Here is a 23786-nt window from a genome sequence, read left to right as displayed (position 1 = left end):
ACTTAAGACTTTTATTCCTGATTTAAGACTTCTATACCCGATTTAAGACTTTTATTCCTGATATTTGACAAAATGAAAAATGGATGAAGACAAATAATTAAACAAAAGAAATGGCTCCGGCCTTCGAAAACAATTTACTGAAGACAAAGAAAACAAATTCAAGAAATAATACATGAAGAAAAACTTCATCTGACCAGGCTGTATGGCTATGTCCCTTTGCCTGCTCCTTCTCGGGGCAAATTTAACCAAAAAAAAAAAAAATATATCTATGGAAGTCGGTCGTCTGATAAGTAGTATCTCTTATTAGTCTGTTGTGTCAACGTCAAACACGCGCGCGTCATACAAACGCTGTGTGCGAGGTTATGTTGTGCTGTTTACGTATTTTATGTAGCGTTTCCTGAACTTTTTATCGAAATCAGCATATAAATATTGTCTAGGAAAGACAATAATATAAAATGGTAAGTTATATTATTGTAATTTAATAAATTGAGGACGTAATGAAACATTTTTTATAACATTCTTACACAATGTTTTAAAACGTATTTACTCTAGCAGCCTTTATTTGTAAGGCAGTCTCAGGCAGTCTAAGTCTAGAAGATAATTAGGCGTTAATGATGTTTAAAACGTCTCACATTTTTGCAAGCTTTTATAGTTGAAAGTTGTTCTTACTTCTCTTGATATCAGAACAAGTAACTTCACTATAGATAAACTAGAGATCTAGAATCTTACTAGATTGGGCTTACTTCATTCATCTCCTATAATCTATAATGAAGTTACATGTTCTGTCTGATACCAAAGGAGAAGGCAGATGCTTTCAACTTTGTAGAACAGTTATTAGTATTAGATACACAGTACTGCCATTTGTTTTCAAAGTGATATTGATTTTCTATTGTTGTAAACAATTCCTACCTGCACATTGTAATGAATCACTTGCAATAGAACATTTAATGTGTATGCACACAATGTATCGCATCAAAGATCAAAAATATAAAGAGAAAAGACGATGAGTCAAATGGTCCCCCTCAATCAACATTCTCCAGATATATCTCATTCAAAGCGTCTTAGTGAGTTGATGTTTTTGTTTTATGGTGACTTTCTCGAAATATGCGGGGTGTAATCGGAATTCAGGTTTTTAATTACAATTTTGGGTACCTGGTACAATATTGTTTCAACCAATTTTGATTTTCAACAATCATTTTTAATTTTATTCCTAAACCCCTTGGAATTTTGGGATTTTTTGTAATACGATAAATTATTTGTCGGAAACAGGGACGGGTCTCATACAGTTACGATCATGGTGCATGCAATTGAAAAAACAATCAGACTCAGATGGGATTTCACCACAATTTGCAAGCCGAGACTTTAAATTTAAATAAATAATGGTTTGTTTTACAGAGTAGAGCCAATTTACATTATATTAACCCTATTGATAAAATGTGAACTACCTATTTTGTTTGAACCTATTTTGGAAGCTTATCTTTTACTGCATTGTGTATTTATTTTAAGATTTAAATTAATATATTTTTTACAGGCTAGGAATGCAGAGAAGGCTATGTGAGTATTATGTTTATCTTTAGTTAGTAAATATTATTTTCTGTCTATAAGATGGGCACCTTATTATAATTAGATGTAAAAATTACACAGAGACATGGTCCGGGGGGGAAGGGGTCATTGGGGGGGGGGGGGGGGGCGTTAACCCGTCATAGGTGGCCACTGCAATTTTATCTAATTTTCTACTATAAAGAATAGATAAACCACAGATAAACTTAAGTGGCAGTGGGCGGGGCACATCGCTCGTTGAATGGACGGCCGATGGGGCCGAAAGGTTCTCGAGTGGCTACTGTGGGCCGGAAAGCATAGCGTAGATAGGCCCCTACAAAGTGGACCGACGACCTGAAGCGGCTGGATGCGGGTAACAGAAGATCGGTCGGTGGGGGGGCGTATGTCCAGCGGGCTTAGCACCGTAACCACGCGACTCTTTCTCGCCGCGACAGAGATCACTTGTCTCTTTCTGTGCAGTACTGTGAGAGAGTGACGGGTGACGTATGTCGAGGCGAGAAAGAATCGCACGCTTACGGTGCTAACCCCGCAGATGAGGGTGATGATAAGAATTACATAAGCTCACGACTTTATTCCCTATTAGGCTAGGTATCACCAAAAAAAACATATTTTTATAACTTATTTATTTGCAGTTGGTAATATAATCGCGACTTATGTCGATGTATGGAGACAATAGTTTTTCGTCGGCAAAGTCAAAACCTTCCTTAGAGATGAATATTAACAATACAATACAAAAACGGTTTATTGCTCATATAAACACAACACTAAAACAATTACAAATGTGACAAGAGAAGTACAATTGGCCGCCTTATTGCTAAATAGCAATTTCTTCTAGGCAACCTTAACGTGAATGAACTTGCTGCAATTAATTATTAATTTGTTTGTACAGAACTATCGGTGCGCGAGACCGTCTCGCATTTGACCGGCTTTTTTTTTTTATAACAGGACAACGCTGGCGCGGTGGCGCGCGGCGCAAGTGCAGGAGGCGGGCGGGCAGCGCGAGCGCCGGCCCTACCTCGCCTCCGAGTGCAACGACCTGCAACAAGCGGAGAAATGGCGGCTGCAAATCGTTCGAGAGATCGCCAAGAAAGTCGCGCAGATACAGAATGGTACGTGCAAGTTACTTTTACACTCGTATTTCAAGAATAAGAGATAATAATTACTGCGTATACAACCGGCACCTCTCCGCTCTCCAGCGGCTAAGCTAGGTTTACCTCACCCCCCTCGGTCATTGTAGGCAACCCTAACTATTTACAGTCATACTTTAGTATTCAATCGTACGGGCGTCAGAGGTCCCACACAAAAATTCGCGTGTACGATAACGTCAATGTGTAATGTTGTAAAAGTGGTGTTTTGTTTTAAGTATCTGGGGGTGTGCAGAGAGACTTCATGACGTCATTATTACCTAATTATTTTGTTGGAAGTATGATATATTTTGTTGGAGTAAAGTCAAGTCCTGGGGCCTAAAATGGCAGCATAGAAGCAATTTACCTAAAAAAGCAATATTGCTATTTGACATTTATTTGCATTGTGCACTAACTTCAAATACCAAAATCCTTGGCTGAGGCCGATTGGAGTGAATGAAGTTTCGAATTCATATCTCGAATACGTGTGTCAGATTTCTCTCCCGACTCGGGACTCTATTCCTAAGCTGCCTATTTGTGTTTTTTTGTGTTTTGCTGTCCCTGGGTTTTAACCCGTCATAAGGAAGTAGCCTCGCTCTGCTTGCAATGGCAAGCAATTACGACCGAAACCTTCTATCTAGTATACTATCACATTATGTCGTATGTGTAGCAGCAACCAACCGTCTTATTATAGTTCTATTTAAATTACTCTACTTACTACGAACAGCTAAACCAACAAAAAAACTAGCTGCTAGCCCTCGGGTCGTGCGTAGCCTCGACGAGACGCTTCGAAAGGTTTTTTTTATTAACCCCTGATTTCTATTACATACCTATCGTATCCAAATAAGTGGGTGTGTAGATTAGGTAAGAACTTATTTTTGTTTTATTTCGTACATCACATAGGTACAAGTCTATTGTACGAAAGTAGATTTATGTTCGATGCTGACAAACAAAAAACATTGTACCTACAGGTTAACAAATGAACGCCATTCAATTTAAATTTGGCTAAATTTTTTACGTACAGTATCTACTGGGCCATGACTGTGTTTTCAAATAATTATAATTATGTCTTAAATATATTTTATATTTTGTATAATAAAAGTATGTAAAATTCTAGTGTTATTAAAAAATAGTGCTATAGTTAAACAACCGTCAAAATGGATGAAGTAGCAGAAACGCAACCCTCCCCTATCCCCTCACCGAAAGCGCCCAGTGTGCTGTCGCAGCCACAGTCGCAACATGAAGGAAATGTAGAAGACAACATAGACGCGGAATTTAAAGAATCTACTAAGAATGATGATATATTTACTACACTGCCCCCCACCTTGCCGGCCAACCGCTCAAGCAAGGGGTCCGCTAGTAACTCTATCAAGCAACTGATAAGTGACAGAGATTCACTAAAAGTTAGCAAAAGCCCCGCAAATGAACCGACGCCCAGCGGAGCGGACAGGGGTTCACACAAATTATCCAATACCCCTGTAAATGAACAAAACATAAGCGAAGCTGTATCAAAACTTGTACCCCAGGGAAAGAGCATCAGTGACCACGTTGATGAATTGACTGAGTCAGTGCAACAGCTCGCACAAAACCTAGGAGCACCCCAACCGGCCTTGGGAGATAATTTAGAAAAAATCACCAAAATGAGCCAAGTACTGACTAATGAAGCTAATGCTTTGAGACAATCCATTAGGAGCTTGTCTGACGACATAGCCTACAGAACCTGCAAGACTGATGTCAATTTCCCTTACCATTTATTTTTGATCGAAATGGTCGTGAACAAAATCCACATGAAGTGCGAGTGTTTCAATCTCGACGACAATAACCTCGTTATCTCAGCGACATTTTTAGGAAAGTCACCCATAATTTTATACGACTCCTCGTACGGAAAAATTGAAAATTTCAGTAAACTAAATGTAGGAAAATCAACTCTATTCGCCATGACCTACGATAAAATATGCTGTATTGATGAGTTCGAAATTTATTTACAACTCACCAAAGAACCGCCGTGCACGAGCTGCGTCACTAAAATAGCGGACACTCGCATGGATTTCACCAAAGAGTTCTGTACATTGCGAGAGGAACTCTGCAAAAAGTGGCGCGAGGAAAAGCCAAAAGATAACATAATTTGCACTACATCAACACCACTCTCAAAAAGTATGTTTTATTTGTCTTGCGGTGAGAGATGTAACCCAGAATCAATCGGAGTAATTGAAGTTTCAGTTCGAATGTCTTTTCTGGGGAAAGAAATCAACACCGCTTTTTGTGCTAATCCTAAACCGAAGGGTACATCTACTTTGTTGAAAGAAGAAAACGGCATGACAATGTATGCCTGTCAGAAGGTTGAGATGGACGATCAGGGGAAAATATTGTTAGACGAAAACGAGTTGCTGAAAAAAAGGTCATATCCTCGTAGCGTAACGCGGAGAACGGAAAGCCCCATGTCGCAAATATACAGCAAGCAGTTCTTAGATCCTCATCATGTATCACATCCGGATAACCGTGGTACGTTTGTTTTGCTACTCAAAAAATAGAATCCGTCCTAATAGTTTTAGTTACCCCATAAAATCTTTTATGTTTTAGGTGGGATGCCAAAGTTTGATGAGATATTCACAAAAATGAACGAGAACGAATTAAGAATTAGAGTGCCAAAGAGTACAAAAATGGAAAGGATAGGGAAATACGATAAAATTAACGAATTATGTACATGTGAGGAAACACCATACAACACCGGGGAACAGATTCAGTTCGAGATGCCTCGAGAAGTCTGCTATCCTGACAAAACACACAACACTTATTCTTCGAACTTGAAGTATACTTATAAAGGTTGCGATAAAACTTGCGAGAGTAAAGAAAGGAAAATCGTAAACGTCACACCCTCTAACTGCCCCATCTCAGCAGTAAACATGGAAAAAGCCATACATCCTCAAAAGGATGTTTTTATCTTGAAGATTGGAAAGAAAATGGAGACGAAAGATAAAAAGACAGATCTGGAAATAGAATTGGTGACACCGAAGGCGCCTCATGACAAAACTGCTGAAAATGCGGCGGCACAGTGCAGTACAACAAGTGTGAAAAGTGGGTCTAACAAAGGCCGTAAAAAAAAGGGGAAAGGTAAGGGAGGCAAAAGTGGCAAAGGTGCGAAAGCTGGCAAAGGTGGTAAAGGAAGCAAAACTAGCGCTAAAGGCGGCAAAGGAAAGAAGAAGTGAATTTTTAAAACTATAAACAATAGCTAACGAATAAACATTAATATAACTGTAATTACATAAAATATTACACATTTTTCCCCGCAGCACTGTATTATTTCGATGTTGTATAAAAAAACTGAGCACCTTTAGTTGACTTGGATGCGCGACTTACACTTAATGCAAATATCATGAATCTCATATCACTCATCTGCTCCACTGTGCGGTTTTTGGGGAAGTAGTAACAGTTGAAAGCATTGTTTTTTGTTCGCTCCTCGCAGTCAACATAGAAGTATCCAAATACAAAGTGTAACATATTTTGACCAATTTCAATATAAGAACAACCCTATCCCCGCAGGGGTATATAGTAAAAAAAATAGTTCAACATAAGAAGCAGGTTCTCAATTGGAATCAAGTTTTAATTTGCTTCTTCTTCTATCGTGTGGGTTGTGAGGTGGATTATTAACCCCAGCAACCCTGATGTCAGGGTTATTATTGAGCCGCCAACGGCCTCTGACATGGCTCATGTAACGATTACTCACTTACATCAGTAAATAGTAACCGGGACTAACGGCTTAACGTGCCTTTCGAAGCACGGATCATCTTACTTTCGGACAATCAGGTGATCAGCCAGCAATGTACTAACCAAACTAGGGATCACAAAGTGATTTTTGTGATATGTCCCCACCGGGACCTCCGGATCGTGAGCCCAACGCTCAACCACTGGACCACAAAGGCCGTTGTTTTAATTTGCCGATCTTGTTCGTAATTAGAGAACTCGTCATCATCATCAGCCCATTAACGTCCCCATAAAAAATTTAAATTTTAAAATAATTGTAAAAAGCAGTAAAATTGTCATGAATTTTCCGACTCAGTATTCGTTCCGATGTCACAAACACCCGCTGTAATAATTAAAAAATTTGCTTATCTGCAAAAACTGTCAAATAAAATAATTTTCTACCTTATTATACGATACCAAAATCCTTCTGCCAACAGCCGGTTTAGGCGAATTCCGGATACGGGACTTGAACGACGAGATAAACAAGTTGATGCGAGAGAAGCGCCACTGGGAGGTGCAGATTAAGCTGCTGGGCGGGCCGGACCACGCGCGCGTCGGGCCCAAGATGCTCGACCAGGACGGCAAGGAGGTCCCCGGGAACAGGGGTTACAAGTACTTCGGCGCCGCTAAGGACTTGCCTGGTTAGTATAACCTAATGTGTCGAGTGTGATATGCTTATCTAGAAAGTGTATCTTCACTGTTGCCTTGAGGCCCATATTGTACTCAACGAGAAACAGATTCACGGGCAGATAATTGGGTAAGTAAGGTATTTTTTTATATTTTTAAATGAAACGTTATGCTATTAAAAAAACTGTTGTTAATTATTTTCAATTTTTTAAATAATATCTCCTAGTCTGAATGACGTTTATACCTTTGCCTTTGCTTAGTTTGTATTAAAATTTTAATATTGACATTTTGTTAGGGTAATGTGCCCAATCTGTGGGCGGTCCCTAAGAATACTCAGGCCCATTACGTAAGAGCTGACTTCACTTCAGTTCACCTTGATCAATTAATTTATGGTACTTGGGGGCGGAAGGCAAGAGGGAAACCACTGCCCTATTTTTCCGTAAAAAAAACAGTATGGCGAATACTACACCGACAAGAACGTGGCTCTTAAATCAATGATGACGATTGTAGGTGTGAGAGAGTTGTTCGAGCAGGAGCCACCGCCGCCGCCACGGCGCACGCGCGCTGATCTCATGCGCGACGTGGACGCAGACTATTATGGTTACCGCGACGACGACGACGGCCTGCTCATACCCATAGAGCAGGAGGCCGAGAAGGAAGGTGAGACAGCAATAAACATAAGTACTGGGTGAAGTTAGCGTATACAATGGGGTAGTTTCCAAATAGTCATAAATAGTCATATCAGTTACATTAACTAAACGTCAAAACACGAAATTACTATGGATTTTTTATGAAATAGCAACCTGTGACGTCATGGAAAAACGTGACAAAATGTCGCACTTATTTTTATTACCCAATTGGGTAGTTTCCTAGGTCAAAGATTAAATTATGAAATTCTGATTACTAAATCAAAAAGAAATAAATACAATAACAACAAATAAAGAGAAGGTACAGGTCGTGTCGTATCGGGAGGTGAAGGTTTTGGCGGGAAGAAGAGAGGAATGGCGATTACTCCACCGACAAGAGCGCAGCTCTTAAATAGAGAGAGAGGGGAGATTACTAAAAATAAAGGCAGATCTAAAGGTATTTATGAATTTGAATAAAGAAATATGTAGTAACAAGTGCAATTTTGTCACGTTTTTCTATGACGTCCCAGGTTGCTTTTTCACACAAATTCCATAGTAATTTCGTATTTTGACGTTTAGTAAGAAGTAACTGATTTGACTAGTTGAAAACTAGCCTATTTTCCCGATAATACGTCACATGCACACCGTTTGTCCCCTTTTGTTAAAGTTACAATATTTGTTTTTCCTACAGCGATTGCTCGCGCTGTCGCCGAATGGAGGGCCAACAAGGAAGAGAATAAGGAGCAGGACTTACCAGAGGAAGAGAATATATACCCAGAAGATGTAAGTAACAGTTACTTTGTAATAAATATTAATTGGCGAAAAATATTACATACATGTGGGATATAGAAATAAAACGGGATATTTTAAATGTCTTTACTCCTTCTATTTTAATTAATTTTAACAAAAAAAGAAAAAAACTTCTTCCCTTATCTTCTAACCCTGACCGACATCCCACAATAGACTCCCTTTCTTACTTTTTAAAACTGCCTTACGTCCCATTCATTATCCATCCTCCATTCATACCATAAACAATCAAATTCCTATTCAGTATCCTTCCATAGTATTCTCACTTTCCTACACACATATACGGGTCGTTCTTCTTTTTTATCGACAATGATCTGTCCTTCGTTCTGCTTCTGATAAGTTATGTTTTAGAATTTTATTTCATGTTTTGATTGTCCAAAAATATAGTTATCTTATTATACTCAAAATACAAGCAAAATACTAATCGGTTCCTCAATTAGTTATTAACATAGATTGATCGTTTTTCACAAAATTCTGTGACAGAGTGGTAAATTGAAATGCTGTCTCCGATGAAAAAGGCCACTCTGTCACAATATTTATTGGAATGCGCCTGCAAAGAAAAGTATGTTACCAAGATAAAGAGAACCACTAAATAGTCCTCTACAGACACATCTTTATATGATGTTTTAAAATATTTATTGCCGTTATAATTTTAAAGATGTTAAATCCGATAAATCGAGAAAATGACTTTTTATTGTCGATAAAAAAGAAGAACGACCCATACATAACATTAACAGCCTATATAGGGACGTATATACATCCCACTTTAGGGCACAGAGCTCCTCTCGTTCAACCGGAGGGGTTATGAAGCATACTCCACCACGCGACTCCACTGAGGGTTGGAGGTGTATTTTACAGCTAATAGCCGGGACCAACGGCTTAACGTGCCCTCCGAAGCACAGAATCATCTTACTTTTTCAGACAATCAGGTTTCAAGCCTGCAATGTCCTTACCAAACAATGGACAGTCTCTCAAGAGATTTCGACAATATCCCCAGCGGGAATCGAACCCGGACCTGCAGATCGCGAGCCCAATACCTTAACTACTAGACCACGGAGGCTGTCATCCTTTTAAAATTATAGAAAAGTTTTAAAAAAAATGGTTACTAAGGCTTGTTCATTTGGAAAGAGATCCGATATCAACAGCAACATTAATAATTTATTTTCTCCAGCCTGACGACAAGAGAATAGAGCAGGTAGACGGCGAGCCTGCTCCAGTGCTGACGTCACATGTCGCCGTCCCGTCACAGAAGGACATTGAAGAAGCGTTGCTCAGGCGAAAGAAGCAGGAGTTACTAGAACGATACGGTTGTCTAGACGTCAAGTTAGAAGACAGATAAACATAGGTTTAAGTACAAATTAAGGCTGATTGATATATTATATTGTAAGATAAAAAAAAAAATAAGTTTTCACAGCATGTGGCCGTTTTATTCATGAAACCTGAAACCGCAGGCTGCAAGTCAAGAAAATGGTACCTTTGCTGCACGAGCTATCTTGTCGCGACAAACAACCCAGGTTTCGGCCCAGATATGCCGCAAATGTTATCTAAGTAGATAAAATCCGTGGGCTGCATTTCAAGAAAATAATACCTTTGTTGCACGAGCTATGCTGTCACGCACATTTCAGACAGGGGTAGGCCTGTTCGAAATGACCGTAGTGTTGTGGTGTGGAATGCGGGAATGCCGACGCGACAAATAACCCAGGTTCAGACCAACAAATGTTATCTAAGTAGATAAAATATACGTTAATTGGTCGATGTCAGTACAGTAGTAAAAATTACGAAGTTCCCTTTGTCTTAATTTTCCACGCTGGCTTCTATATACAATGAGTCTGGCAGCTGTCACAGTGGACTTGTCTAGTGATTCTCACTAACTAGAAGATAGAAAAGAGAAGGATATATAAATCAAAAACAGGTATCATCTTGCAATATTTATTTTTGAACAATTTGTTATTTATATGGACATAATCTATCTTCAAGCAAAATATACACAGTATTGTAACACATACATTGAAATCACTGGCCTAACCAACCGTTCTAACGCATTCATAGGCCTTAGCTACGGAAATAAGTAAAATGAGGAACAATAATTGCACGACTGATAAAATAACGTCCAGGCAGAAGTTGAATAAAGATTAATTTATATACAAACATAAATAAAGCCACGTTCCTATCCCTATGTGGTCACCAGAGCCACAATAAAGCTATTTTATGTAAATAATGCGTACTAAACGACTGACGAATATTATTATATGGCTATTTATTTATCGGATGCATACTGATACAAAATCATGATAGTATACTGGGGTCTAAAAAGCCCACATTAGCAATTCATCTAAAAAAGCAATTTGACATTTGCGCAAATATAAAAGTAAGTGCGCAATATCAATTGCTTTTTTAGATGAATTGTTTCAAAGTGACCTGAGGGGTTAAAAAGGCCACATCGAAGCAATTCATCTAAAAAAGCAATATTGCAATTTGACATTTGCGCATATAAAAGTAAGTGAGTAATGCAACCAAATGTCAAATAGCAATATTGCTTTTTATAGACGAATTGCTCCGATATGGCCTTTTTTACCCCCCTGTTTAAATCCTCTTGATTTCTCAAACAAATAAATCTGTAATTATGGTGCTGATTCTGGCGAACTTAACTTTAATTTGGTTTAGCCGTTTTAAAAAATAGTGCTGTTCTTTACTTACAATAAGTGCAAGAAAGAGAGAGCTAGTTTCGGAACTGACTAAATTAAAATTAAGTTTGTGTATGCCAGAATTGGAACCGATGTTAGCCTAACCTAAGTCGAGACTTACATTTTGTACTAAAATTACGAAGTAAAAATTCTTATATAAATCGGTCCACAATAAAGATTTATTCACTTCTGACTGGGTGTCTGCAAAGTAAAAAAATATTACTAAAATATAAATTTAAGTATCCAGTATTTACGATTACGCCTACGTTAGGAATGTACAACTTAACCCAATCATAAGCTCTCAATCGCTAAAATTACACATTATAATTAATAACACCAAGTTTCGTAGAAGCGCTAAGAAAACTATTACATTAACATATTGCATTTGTAGTGAACTTCGTTATTGTATTTGAAGTATTCCTATAGTATGTTCCACTACGATGAGAACATAATAAATTTGTTCCACTGCACACAGTGGTTCTTCTAAATATGATTTAAAAACGGAATCTCGAAACACGATGGGAATACTTCCTACGTCGTTGGTTTAATGTGAAAACCTCGTGAGGGTAACCAAATTCTAAATTTTTTTATAGACATCCAAGTTTATAAATTATTTATCATTTATTTCACGACCTTCTTAGTCGAAACCATAGATGGCACAAGTATTGTTTTTAACTCAATAATAATAATACTTTATTGAGCACACAGAACACATCTCTCTCTCTCTTTAGGCTTATTACACCTACCTGTCCGACAGGCTAGATGCGTCAAGGTCACGGGTAGTTACCATGGTTACTCCCCACCAACTCGTTCTAGATCGCGGTTACCATGGTTACGCCCCGCCGATTTGCTATTAGACTACACTATCTGATAAGGAAACGGGAGTTAGTGGGGAGTAACCATGGTAACCACTATGACCTTAACGCAGCTAGCCTGTCAAACAGGTAGGTGTAATAAGCCCTTTTATTGAAATGAATCTACGGATCCTGAGGTCTTAACATAAGCTCACGACTATATACGGCCGGGTAGTCAGAGGTGCATCCACCATAAGATGGACTATGTACCCACGTCTCATCGAGCTTTCTGTTAGACCAACGTGATAGATGGGGAGCCGTATCGACTGTAATGGTTGAGCCAACTGTGTTAGCGAAAGAGGTTTTCAACCCGAAAATTTCAATAACAACTAGCAAAAAGAGGTTTTCACAGTACACCGACGTCATCTACCTCTGTTCATCAGCGAACCAGTAAATAAGCTGCTTCAACGATGACATAAAATATGAAGTCTGATAAATAAAAAGGAAGCCTCATTTATACATCATTATTTATATTTTCATTAACTTTATTTGTTTTATTTCTCACTACCTTATTCGTCCCAGTGATGATGTTATAATAATGGGACTATTTCTTACACACAGACGCCAAATCTTAATTCACCAATAGACAAAATAATTTTAAATATTCTATTAATACTTCCGGGATAACTTTCGGATATTATATATTGTTTATTACTACGGATAATAACTACATATGTAAGCTTCAACTTTATTATAATAGCCGGGAAATGCCAACAAACTACGTTATGTGCACCACTTCCACCAATCACCGAATACATTTCAATTTACAAGTACATTTATATATCTTTAACTGCATAAAATGGTTAAAATAAAAAAAATAATTTAAAACTCGATTAGAAACCAATTAAATATTATGTTACTACATCAGCTACTTTGCGTTGATCCCGTTTTTTTCCGGGGTCCGCTTGTTAGTTTTTTGACATAAATGGATTGTCGGATTTTCCCACACGAAAGGCAAACCAGTCTATTTACAAGGTCCTGTATATGGAAGGAAAAATATATTCCAGGGCACGTGGGTTTATTGGTGCAGGAAAAAATATATTTGCAAATATTTCCCGCATTTCACTAACTTTCGTTCATCTACATGTATAAAAACGTAGACCAGTTTAAATCGAATTCAAAACATTTTCAATCTTAAAAGCATCCACAAAGCGCAAAGGATAAAAACTGTCGATTTCTCCCATCAGGTGCTGCTACTTTTGAATTCTTAAATTGTTCTTAAATTTTGTCAATTTTGACAGATTCTAGGTTTTATCCCCGGAAAACTTTTAATCCTTTCAATGCTGTGGACGTATATTATATTCGTTTCTAAAATGTACTTTTATATACGGTTGCCCAATTTACACGGTTATCAAAAGTATTGAAAGGTGAACATTTGTTTCGAAGGTTCAGTATGTGGAAAGAATTATTTTTTTTTTATTATTATTTGGAATGTCGTTTTGTGGATGTTTCACGTTTTTCTACTTCTCAGGTGTATCTCTACCAATGACGATCAAAAAAATAAACTTATGCTGTTAATAGGGTATTGTCTAAAAGATCGTACTAAGCGACATTTTTGTTTGAACCAGAACTAAAGTACTCGGTCTGTCAGATTGACATGTTTTGTACGCTGTCCTAAGAGCAATTTATTCCAAAGTTCCTGACTTTTACCAATTTTAATTTAACATTTGCAATAATAATAAAAATAACATGGACCTCGTTTATCGATGTGTAACTCGTGCGAGCCAATTTAACCTCACTTTGACGACGTAGCCATGTATTAGCCTGTTCAGAAATATAAAAACCTTGCCATGAATTCGATGTGATCATATTTTTAGTCATATCTCACACACAAGCGGGCCTAGCACCGTAAGCACGCGACTCTTTCTCGCCGCGACAGAGATCATCTGTCTCTTCTATGACGGGTGACGTATGTCGAGGCGAGAAAGTGTCGCGCGCTTACGGTGCTAAGCTCGCAGACTATTAAAAAATCATACCGTCTGCCGCTTAAAGCTTAAGTGTAAGCGAGACACAGTCTGCGCGTTCTCCCCCTTAATCCTTAGCGGCTATTTAAAACAAAACCTAGAGGGGGTGAAGTCAGCGCTCTATACGAATTGGGGCGGGGCGGAAAGTTACCGAGCTATACGAAGGGTCCGTAATAACGGGAATTAGAAACAGATAATTCTTTTTTTACCGGTAAATGGCGAAGATTTTAAAATTTTCGGTCGGGCTTTATAGTGTGCGTGTGTGGTACAGAGCTCACAATATGAACGCGAACTGACGCGCGGGGTACATGAAGAGGGTTGCAGTCTAGAGAGGTGTTAATTTAACTCGCATGAGTAGGTAGGTTTATGGAAATGTCTATCAAAGCAATAATGGCCCCGATTCCTACAGACATCTCCTAATTTTACTTTAAGTTATACCCGTCGTTTTCTTATCCGCCGAAAAGGAAAGGGACGGATGATTGGCAGATGTTAATTTTAGGAAGAATGAGTAAATGAATGAATAACCCGGGCGAATCAAATAGGTATTTCACTGGTATGCGACCCGTTCGAAGTGTGCTGTCAACTAAATTCTGTTGGGTTATTGATCAATGTAAAATTTTAGATTTCTGCTTGTCGATTACCCGGCCTTTTCCTTTTCGGAGGATAAGAAAAGGACAGATATAACTTCAAATAAGCTTAGATGGTGTGTACCGGAATCAGCACCAATATGGTAATATAGCTACGTGGTATAGTTACTGGGGCTACGACTGGAACAAGTTTTGTTGTTTGGCGTCGTTTTCAAAGTCGCTCCAAGCGTTGTTTAACTCCATGAAAATCATCTTCGCTATGTTCTCGTTAGGGGTGCCCATTTGCTGGAATTCAAAAATTGAATTTGTCAGAAATCTTACATTACTAATTTTTAATAAAATACTTTCCAACTAGTCAAATCAGTTACTTTTTATTAAACGTCAAAACACGAAATCACTATGGATGTATGAAAAAGCAACCTGTGACGTCATAGAAAACCGTGACAAAATGTCGTACTTATTACATTTTCCTGTATTAAAATTCAGAAATAAGTTAAATAGAAAATGAAAACGGTTTTGGACACCTTTAGATCTTTAGTAAAAATCTGAATATCATAATTTATCTTTGACCTCGGAAACTCTTACTATACTATTATTATTATAATGTTGTTATACCATATTTAACGTAGCATGATTAGAGTAGCATATCTCTCGTCCCTTTCTTACTAAGTGATGTGCTATATCTCTGTCCTGCTCTTATTCTAATCGTGCTACGTTAAATAGGGTATAACAACATATAATAGGGTAATTTCCGAGGTCAAAGATAAATTATGGGTAATGTCACCGCCGTCGATCAATAGACGCGAACGGCGGTCAATAGCTTGTGATATTATTTGTGTAGCTATTTGGCCGGACAAATGGGGATCGCTGAGAGCTCGCACCTTGTACAAAATTTAAGACAACACGCCTTGAATGAGGGTGCCTACAGTCGTCTGAGAGGATTATATTAAAAAAAGAAAAACAATCGACCCTAGTGGGCCGATAGCGATAAGCTTAATGAGGGAAGCCGTCGACCACGCCGGCGGGGTCGGTATCGGGGTTTTGAAGCGAGATTGACATAGGTTGTGTAACAATAATCCCAACTATATAGCAGTTACCCTATCATTTTTACCCACAAACATCGGGTAAAGTGTAATTAATATTGGCAACACTAAATGTTACTGGTGAGAAAGGGTGACTAGCTGGAAGGGGCAAGTTGATAAAAGGCAGGTGTCCGACCCAGAACGGTTCAGTCTGATACGACCACTAGGCTAGTGAAACCTATGCCCGATTTCTGTGCGATTTGATGAAATAAAACTTGGAAGTTCTCCAGTGTGTTTTATTATCAAGTAAAGCGTCTTTCAACTGTTTATGTAATGTATACCTTATCAGGGTGCACGGCGAGACAGGCCTTCCTGTAGTTGCGCTTGACGTCTTGCGGGGTGACCAGCTGCGCCATGTTGCAAGAGGTCCAGCGGCAGTCCTCCCATACAACTGTATGTAGCGAGCATAGCAGCGCGCGTATGTTTGCCTTCTTGCCCTCCGTCTGGGGAAAAAATCAGAATCATTTATTTAACGTAAACTTCTTCTATCGCGTGGGTTGTGAGGTGGATTACCAACCCCATCAACTCTGGTGTCAGAGTTACTATTGAGCCGCCAAAGGCCCCTGACATGGCTCATGTAAGGACTATTTACATCAGTAAGTAGTAACCGGGACCAACGGCTTAACGTGCCTTCCGAAGCACGGATCATCTGTCTTTCGGACAATCAGGTGATCAGCCTGTAATGTCCTATAACCAAACTACGGTTCTCAAAGTGATTTTCGTGATGTATTAATTACCGGGATTGTAATAATTATGGACAAACTTGTTGAAGGTCAACGTAACATATTTGAATATATGGCATGTCGCAAGGTGTTATGGCTGAAGAGAACAAATGACAAGAATCCATCTTAGGCCTCGTCAATGCCTTCGGGCAAGTCAAGCCACTACAGGAAGGCAAGTTTGTTTTTTAAAAAAACAAAATTCAAAAAAGAACTTTTTACAATAACATGAATTTTTTCGTTTTTTTTTGTATTGATTACTTACTTACTTAATTTATTTATTGCTTCTGTCTATTTCTCAGTGATGCATGTATTAGTTATGTTGAGACTTCATTGGCTAATGTACAAACTATTTGCATTTTTTAAATTGTTATTTAAGCTGTTTGTTTCCCGATTTGAAATAAATAAATAAATAGTTATGTAGAGCTATGGTCAGAAACATTACTCACCCATTCGTGGATCTTAAGTTTCTCAGGGTCCATTTCTCGGACCATTTCTTCCTTCCGCATAGCGTTCATAGTCTTTGGCCCGGTCTCCTTCCTGGCGAACTGGTAACCTTGGCTGCCGAGGAGGTCGCCGAACACGTCCATCGGCTTCCTCTTGTCCTCTGCCGGGGTCTTAGCCGGATCGAAGTGCGATCGACTGTAGATTATATATTGTTTTAAGTTTACGCGGTTTTTATCATAATTAAAACACATACATAACGGGTTCTTACTGCGTTTAAAGTAGGGATATGAGACTCCCGATATTTCGACACTGTTGCAAGTGCCATGATCACGGGATGACTACGGGGGGTCTCATATCCCTACTTTAAACGCGGTAAGAACCCTTTATTATGTGTTTTAATTATGTATTAACAGTGGCTGCAAGTTGTCTTTGATTACTTGTGGCTCTGCCCACCCCATTTGGGATTACGGGCGTGAGTTTATGTATGTATGTATGTTAATTATGTAGATTTATATTAAAAAATAAGTTTGCATAGGACACATTTAATTTATGAGTTATTAGGTAATTTAAGAGCAGTTTTCACTAACATTTGGCTGAACTATTATAAACGGCGATAAGGCTAATCACTTTTCCACCCATTGTTACCTCTTCAGGGGTTGAATTTCGTAAAATCCCGTTTTAGTGAGCACCAGTAGCAGCAGAGGAGAAGTGGCCACGTTTTTCCGACAGCTTCCGATGTGGTAGTAGTTTTAGAGCTAGTTTCATAATATGTAATTTAATTTTTGGCGTTCAAAAAGCGCTAACTATGTAAGCCAATTTTGAAGAATAAATATTTTTGATTTTTTTTTGACATACGTTCTAAAAGGAAACCTGTGTAAAGAGGTTGTGTAGATTTTTCCTCGCGGTGATTAGTCGATTCGCTTTGGTGCAGCCCCACTCTAACGCCAGTAATGTACGTAGATATAATAACGTCAAAGAACAAGCTTTGGATACAGATAAGTGGAAAATAGTACATTATAATGTAAACCGTACATAAAACAGTTCAGCAAACTTACCTGTAATCAGGTTGATGCGCAGGCGACCGAGCGGGCGTATGCGGCATATGCGCGGGCGAAGCGCGTGGGGTCGTACTGGGCGTGGCTCCGGATAGCATCGCGTCTATGATTGGCTGGCTGGCGGAGTTAGCCCCTCCCATTGGCTGGCTGGCCGAGTTAGCCCCCATTGGTTGGCTGCTTGAGTTAGCCGCGCCTGGTGGCTGGTTGGTAGGACTGGTGGTGCCCTGAGCACCGGGTATGGTAGCACCGAGTAGGGTAAGGTCCGCGAATGGGTCTTTCTTTGACGATTGGGTTTGTTCTATAGGAGTACTTTGTGGCCGACCTGTAATGAAAGGTTAGATAAACATAATCATAAGTACGTTATCCCTAATGATGGATGGGTAGAGAGAGCCACAAAAGCATCATTCTTATCGTGTGCGTAGGTGCGGGCGAGACATAGTTCGCGCGCGCTCCGTCTTACCTCTTAGCAGCTTACGGTCATTTCGACTAAAGTAAAACCTAAAGGGGGTGAGGTAAATCTAGCTCGGCGCCCGAAACGATCTGATGCAGGGCGGAGAGTTGCCGTTCTATACGTAGCATCGGTCTTTAGACAACACTTATTTTGAATGCAGTCTTCCTTTTTTGAAACGGGGAGCGGGGAGCAGGAACTACGTCCTCGTTGATAATCAGCCACTTTCTTCCTTCAGTCATAGAATAATACTACATACAGAACGGCAACTCCATCAGCTTCTGAGCTAGGTTTACCTCACCCCCCTCGAACACATTTTAGTCTTCAGACATCACACGCAAAGATACGCGTGTACAATAACGTCGATGTGCAGTGTTTGTGTAAACCGAGGTGTTTTGTATGAAGTGTCCGAGGTGTGGCTCAGTGAAGAATATTCTATGACCGCGGGCAGTGTTTGACATTATAAAACTTACCATCATCAACAAGCATTTGCGGGGTGAGCAGCGGCTCCTGCTTGGGCATGGGGTCGTTGAGGCCGAAGGGGTCGAAGTTGGGGTCGGTGCTGGCCGCGGCGCCCGCGTCCGTCGGCGGCGGCGGCAGGTCGCCGAATATAGGCTCCGATGTGAATGGCTGCGGAAAGGTATAAAATTGCAAGAACACAGGAATGCTTGGGAATAACCGTCTGGGATGCGATATTATGCATTCAATTTACTTACACTTTATTGTGTGGGTTGTGAGGTGTATTACCAACCTAATCAAACCTGGTGTCAGGGATATTATTCAGCCGCCATAGGCCCCTGACACGGCTCATATAACGACTACGTACTTACGTTAGTAAGTAGTACGTTATGTCCTCGACTTGAGGACTTTACTCGCTGGAGTCGAGCATATCATACTGCCAACATAATAGTACGAAAATAATGACGTCATGGCATACTAAAGTCGAGTTAAGGTTGAGGCGCCGTCTGAGATTACCGATTTTGAGCTGATTTCGAGGAAGTCCTTGAGGTCGACTCAACTGTGGACGGAGTCGAGAAAGATTGGAGATAACATCTTAGGGTGGTATTAATAAACTAATATCAGCTGAGACTGCCCTCAAGATCATGCTCAAATCCCTCTTTTTATATAGGAACTGTCACATGGACATGATCTTGAGGGCAGTCTCGAAGCTGAGATTAGTTTATTAATACCACCCTTAGAATACGGGTGTTGGACTCTGCTGAACTCACCTGTGGATTATCAACAGCAGCTTGCGCCTGACCGCTCAAGAAGTCCCCAAAGTCGTCTTTCTTCTCCATCATGCCGAAGAAATCAAACGAGTCTTCGCTTTTGAGTTTCTTCTCTGGCTTCTCTTGTTTGTCTTGTTGGGAGTTGATGTTGAGGAAGTCCGCGGTGGAGGGCGGGCCGTCGCCTGCGTGGGGAGGGCGCGGCGGCTGCGGCGACGGCGGCGCGGGCCGGGACGGGCGCGAGGGGCGAGGCGGCGCTTCTTTCGGGGGGTAGTCTGTTGTTACTGGAAGTACATACATATAGGGTGTTAGTGACATCGTAACAAAAACTTTGAGTCGTGATTGAGGCCATGATTCTGAGATGATATCAAGTGGAATTTTCCGTCGCAAAAGTATGAATAGAATTGAAAATAATTAAAAAAAAACACAAAAATTTTCAGGAATATTCAGACTGAAAATTCCACTTGATATCAACTCAGAATCATGGTCTGAACCATCCCCCTCAGTATTCGTTACGGTGTCACTAACACCCATACCTACTTGTATGGCTACCGTATGTACTTGTGTGGGGTGTAAGTGACATCGTAACGAATACTGAGGGGGATGATTCAGCTGATTATTCTGAGTTAATATCAAGTAGAATTTTCCTTTAATATCAAGTATAGAATTGAAAATAATTAAAAAATAAATAAAAAAAAACATGAATTTTGCGACGAAAAATTCCACTTGATATTAACTCAGAATCATGGTCTGAATCATCCCCCTGAGTATTCGTTACGATGTTAATAACACCCTGTATATAAACTCACACTTGTTTCCCACCGGAGTAAGCAGAAACTGTACTCGAAGTAGTATAGGTTTATTAGTATTGAAATTATGACGTGTAAATTACGCGATTGGCCAACATAATATTTGTTTTTACCTTCATACCTATAAGTGTCTTTTTAATTTAGAAAATTTGTAATAATATAATTATGAATGAATACTACACACAAGCGTATGTATGCATGGTTATTATATAAAAAAAGGGATTTTATGAAAAAAACAAGAAAGTATTTGTCGAGCGCCGGTTGTTGTACTATGATGCCTATTCGGGCGCCCAAAAACTTAACCAAATTTTAGTTTGATATCTTAAACTAGTGCCATCATTCACTTACAATAAGCGCAAGAAAGAGATAGAGCTAGTCCCGTAAAATTGAGTTAAAATTGGTGGCCCGAATCCGCACTAATGCCAGTCAGTATAGCTTTTTTATGACGTCACATATTGTAGTTTTTTTTAATATTTGGTAGGTATCGATATAGCACTTTTGCTGTATCTTACTGTATCTTCATGCATGTTAAAAATAAAACACTCAGTGAGATCATGCAAAAAACAGCCATCTGAAAAACAAATTAGAAATATTTTTCTGAAAACAAAAATAAATGTACGAATGATGTATGTAGGAGCTCCATTGAGCACATTCCTACCCGCATATGATGTTCATACCCTCTCCGGTTAATTGAGGGGAGGCCTGTGCAGCAGTGGGACAGGCGGATTATGTTATGGATGATATATAAACAAATGTTACAGTGTGAAACATTCTCTGTTAGTGACACGATCTATTCTACGTGCACAACGTTCATACTACAACATACTTGTCGACGCGGCTGCTGCGCCGGCGTCGCTTCGGAGGTTAGCTGCGTGGACAAACATTACATCAAAGTAGCGAATACATGTAATTCAACCAGCTTACAATATCGTATAGCCCCAAAAAGATTTTTTTTTTATTAATATTACTTTTCTGTTAGATAATTACATAAATTACGTTAGACTTTATTTAGCTTAGAACTTCTAAGTAATAATAAATATATATGTTTGTATGTAGTGGGGGTTTAAAAAAGCACATCGAAGCAGTTTATCAAAACGTAAAGCAATTTATCGTAACGATGCGCATATCAAACTAAGTGCGCAATGTCAAGAAATCTCAAAAAGAAATATTGCTTTTTTAGATGGATTGATTCAATGTGGCCTTTTTAACCCGTCTGCTGTTGATGTACCATAATAAATAAGTGGTCGACAAGGATCTTGTGGCATTTGGACGACATTGACACTGACAGGAGGGCGCTGGTGTGGTCCATCTCCATACATTCTTCATTTTTTCATTGCCAAAAGTTACGTTTCCATAAAGGCTTATTACACTACCCAATCTATCGGGCTCGATGCGTCTGGATCGGGCAGTGTAATAGCTCATCCGCGGGAGGGCCACGATTTCGCCTTACATTTTATACCTACACCCGACGCATCGGGCCCGATGTATTGGGTAGTGTAATACTACCTATAGGATGCGGCGTTAGTTCCAATCATGGCCACGTGATAAAAGATCCTAGTCGCTTTATATACATTAGGTTGGTCTAGCAGTTTTAGGGACATATCTTAAAACAACTACCCTTTTTTAAAGGCTGTAAGCTACCCAAACATAATAAATAAAATCTTTAAAAAAGAAATAAACTTACCAAAGTTATCAATAGTCTCATCTCTCTCCAGGGTAGTAGAGAACAGAAGATCAGGAGTTCTGATGGGGAAGGAGTGGTCTTCCTCCCATATGTCGGAGCGCGGCTTGCGACGCTCCCCATTCTGAACCACCAAGCTTATCACCACGGACGTGTTGTTGGAGAAATGGTCGTTGACTGGTGAAGTTTCGTCTATGCCGTCGATTTCTGACCTGTGGTTGAAAAAGGAGGGTTGAAGAAACAGTTCTGGAGAGTTGAAATACGAACTCTTTTGGAAGATCTTTTTAGATTTTAATTTTTATTACATGCGCAACGTGATAAAATTTTGTCACGGTCATTTTATCGATTCTAACGATATAATTATGTCGTTTTGTCGATTGGAACCCAAATAAGTCATGTCGTTCTGTCAAAATACGAACAAAATCACGTGGCACGCATGTTAGGGAAAACAACAAACTTATCGAAATCGACAAAATTTATTGAATTTGTTGCGTATGTTAGCCCTGCAGGTCGAATTTCGGATTACAAATTGGTGCTTTAGAAGTCTGAAATTGGAAGAATTAATAAGGTTTCGTCATACGGAGACTTACAAAACCTCATTCTCCGGGAGTGTGAGGAGTATACCATCATGCATGGTGAAATTTCGGTGCTTCAAAGACTTAAAAGTCGTCACTGCTTCCTTAAAGAGGTGGCTCCATTAGATTCCGAACCTGGCCAAGCCCGCTTAAATCTTTGGCGGCGGAAGTGTTCTCCCACCCCTTTTATCGCTCCATCGGAAAGCCTCCCGCCTGGAAGCAATCTAGCGTGGCCGACATGGAAGTCCTTAAGTAGGCTCCGGACACAGGTTGGCCGCTGCAGGGATAATCTCTGCAGGTGGGGATACCTGGTTGATGATTGCGAGTGTGGACTATCACCACAAACTATGGCTCACCTTTTGTGCTGTCCTAAGTGCCCTAACACCTGCACTATTAAAGGCCTTTACGGAGTCACTGACAATGCCGTAAGCGTGGCCAATTATTGGTTAGCAAAAATTTAGTATCGATCGCCATCGACTCGCAAAGAAGAAGACCATAATTTCCATGATAGGTTTATAAACCTCACCTAGTGAACTTGTAAGCGTGTTGTTGAGGCGACAAGAAGCCGGTGTGGAAGCTCACGGAGAGCATCGGCACGGAGTGGACCCTGCCGAGTTGTTGCCGCGCGTGGTACACCGACACCACCACGTCGCCCACCACTGTCGTGTCCAGCGGTAGTGTCACCTGTGTAAGGTGTCGGCTTAATGACGATTGATCGAAGAATTTCGCATGGACTCCTGTCCATGCGTCTCCTGGAAGACCTAGTGGTGTGTCTGACAAGAGCTGCGGGTTCACGTTTCGTCCAAGTAAGACTTTTTTGGATTTAGTTTTCTCTGTTTCCAACCTCTGTTGGGTGAGGTACCTCGCCTCAATGGATTCGCGGAGATTGTTGAGGGGAGGGAGACTTTGCCCAGCAGTGGGAAGTATTGGCTGTTTATGTTATGTTTGTCGATACGAAGTCCTAAGATACCCATAATTTTCACAAAAAATAAACATACATACATACATAAACTCACGCCCGTAATCCCAAATGGGGTGGGCAGAGCCACAAGTAATCAAAGACAACTTGCAGCCACTGAAAAATAAAAAATAAAATAATAATAGATTTAATTATTAAACAATCACGGGGTTCATTTTGCGTATAACAATGACTTAAGGAATGTGTTTAGT

The 23786-nt window shown here is 39.8% G+C and overlaps 2 protein-coding genes and 1 long non-coding RNA gene across 5 annotated transcripts in view; 1 reads left to right on the top strand and 2 right to left on the bottom strand.

Annotated features, from left to right (window-relative positions):
* The first annotated feature begins 321 nt into the window (after window positions 1–321).
* LOC126366652 (pre-mRNA-splicing factor ISY1 homolog) lies at window positions 322–9882 on the top strand. 2 transcript variants are annotated; one of them, XM_050009852.1, is made up of 7 exons: window positions 322–458; window positions 1532–1554; window positions 2506–2669; window positions 6863–7066; window positions 7563–7712; window positions 8370–8461; window positions 9657–9879. In XM_050009852.1, the coding sequence occupies exons 1-7, from the start codon at window positions 456–458 to the stop codon at window positions 9822–9824; spliced, it is 804 nt and encodes a 267-aa protein (XP_049865809.1). In that variant the 5' UTR covers window positions 322–455; the 3' UTR covers window positions 9825–9879. The 2 variants fall into 2 exon arrangements, with proteins under 2 accessions (XP_049865809.1, XP_049865810.1); XM_050009853.1 differs by lacking the exon at window positions 7563–7712 and having other exon boundaries at window positions 9657–9882.
* A 518-nt stretch (window positions 9883–10400) lies between these two features.
* The window catches only part of LOC126366688 (uncharacterized), a 207547-nt gene continuing 194161 nt past the window's right edge, over window positions 10401–23786 (bottom strand). For both annotated transcript variants that reach the window (XR_007566382.1, XR_007566383.1), the window contains exon 2: window positions 10401–12173. This is a non-coding gene — a long non-coding RNA (uncharacterized LOC126366688). The remainder of the gene's footprint in view (window positions 12174–23786) is intronic.
* The window catches only part of LOC126366670 (cyclin-G-associated kinase), a 28079-nt gene continuing 14693 nt past the window's right edge, over window positions 10401–23786 (bottom strand). The window contains exons 12-20 of the mRNA XM_050009876.1: window positions 23143–23300; window positions 22045–22253; window positions 21187–21228; window positions 19555–19835; window positions 18799–18955; window positions 17878–18199; window positions 16825–17017; window positions 15938–16099; window positions 10401–14859 (exon numbers count right to left, since the gene is read on the bottom strand). Of these exons, the coding sequence (XP_049865833.1) occupies window positions 14749–14859; window positions 15938–16099; window positions 16825–17017; window positions 17878–18199; window positions 18799–18955; window positions 19555–19835; window positions 21187–21228; window positions 22045–22253; window positions 23143–23300 (1635 nt within the window). The 3' untranslated portion in view covers window positions 10401–14748. The remainder of the gene's footprint in view (window positions 14860–15937; window positions 16100–16824; window positions 17018–17877; window positions 18200–18798; window positions 18956–19554; window positions 19836–21186; window positions 21229–22044; window positions 22254–23142; window positions 23301–23786) is intronic.

Source organism: Pectinophora gossypiella, chromosome 5 (assembly GCF_024362695.1).
Source record: "Pectinophora gossypiella chromosome 5, ilPecGoss1.1, whole genome shotgun sequence".
NCBI lineage: Eukaryota > Metazoa > Arthropoda > Insecta > Lepidoptera > Gelechiidae > Pectinophora > Pectinophora gossypiella.
Note: the sequence above shows the minus strand (reverse complement) of the source record. Positions and strands in the feature narration are given on the sequence as shown.

Bases quoted from the DNA above. Each gene is read 5' to 3' on its own strand.
- LOC126366652 (XM_050009852.1), top strand. The intron at 7,067-7,562 runs GTTAGTATAACC...TGACGATTGTAG, and splicing joins CGCCGCTAAGGACTTGCCTG to GTGTGAGAGAGTTGTTCGAG. The intron at 8,462-9,656 runs GTAAGTAACAGT...TATTTTCTCCAG, and splicing joins AGAATATATACCCAGAAGAT to CCTGACGACAAGAGAATAGA.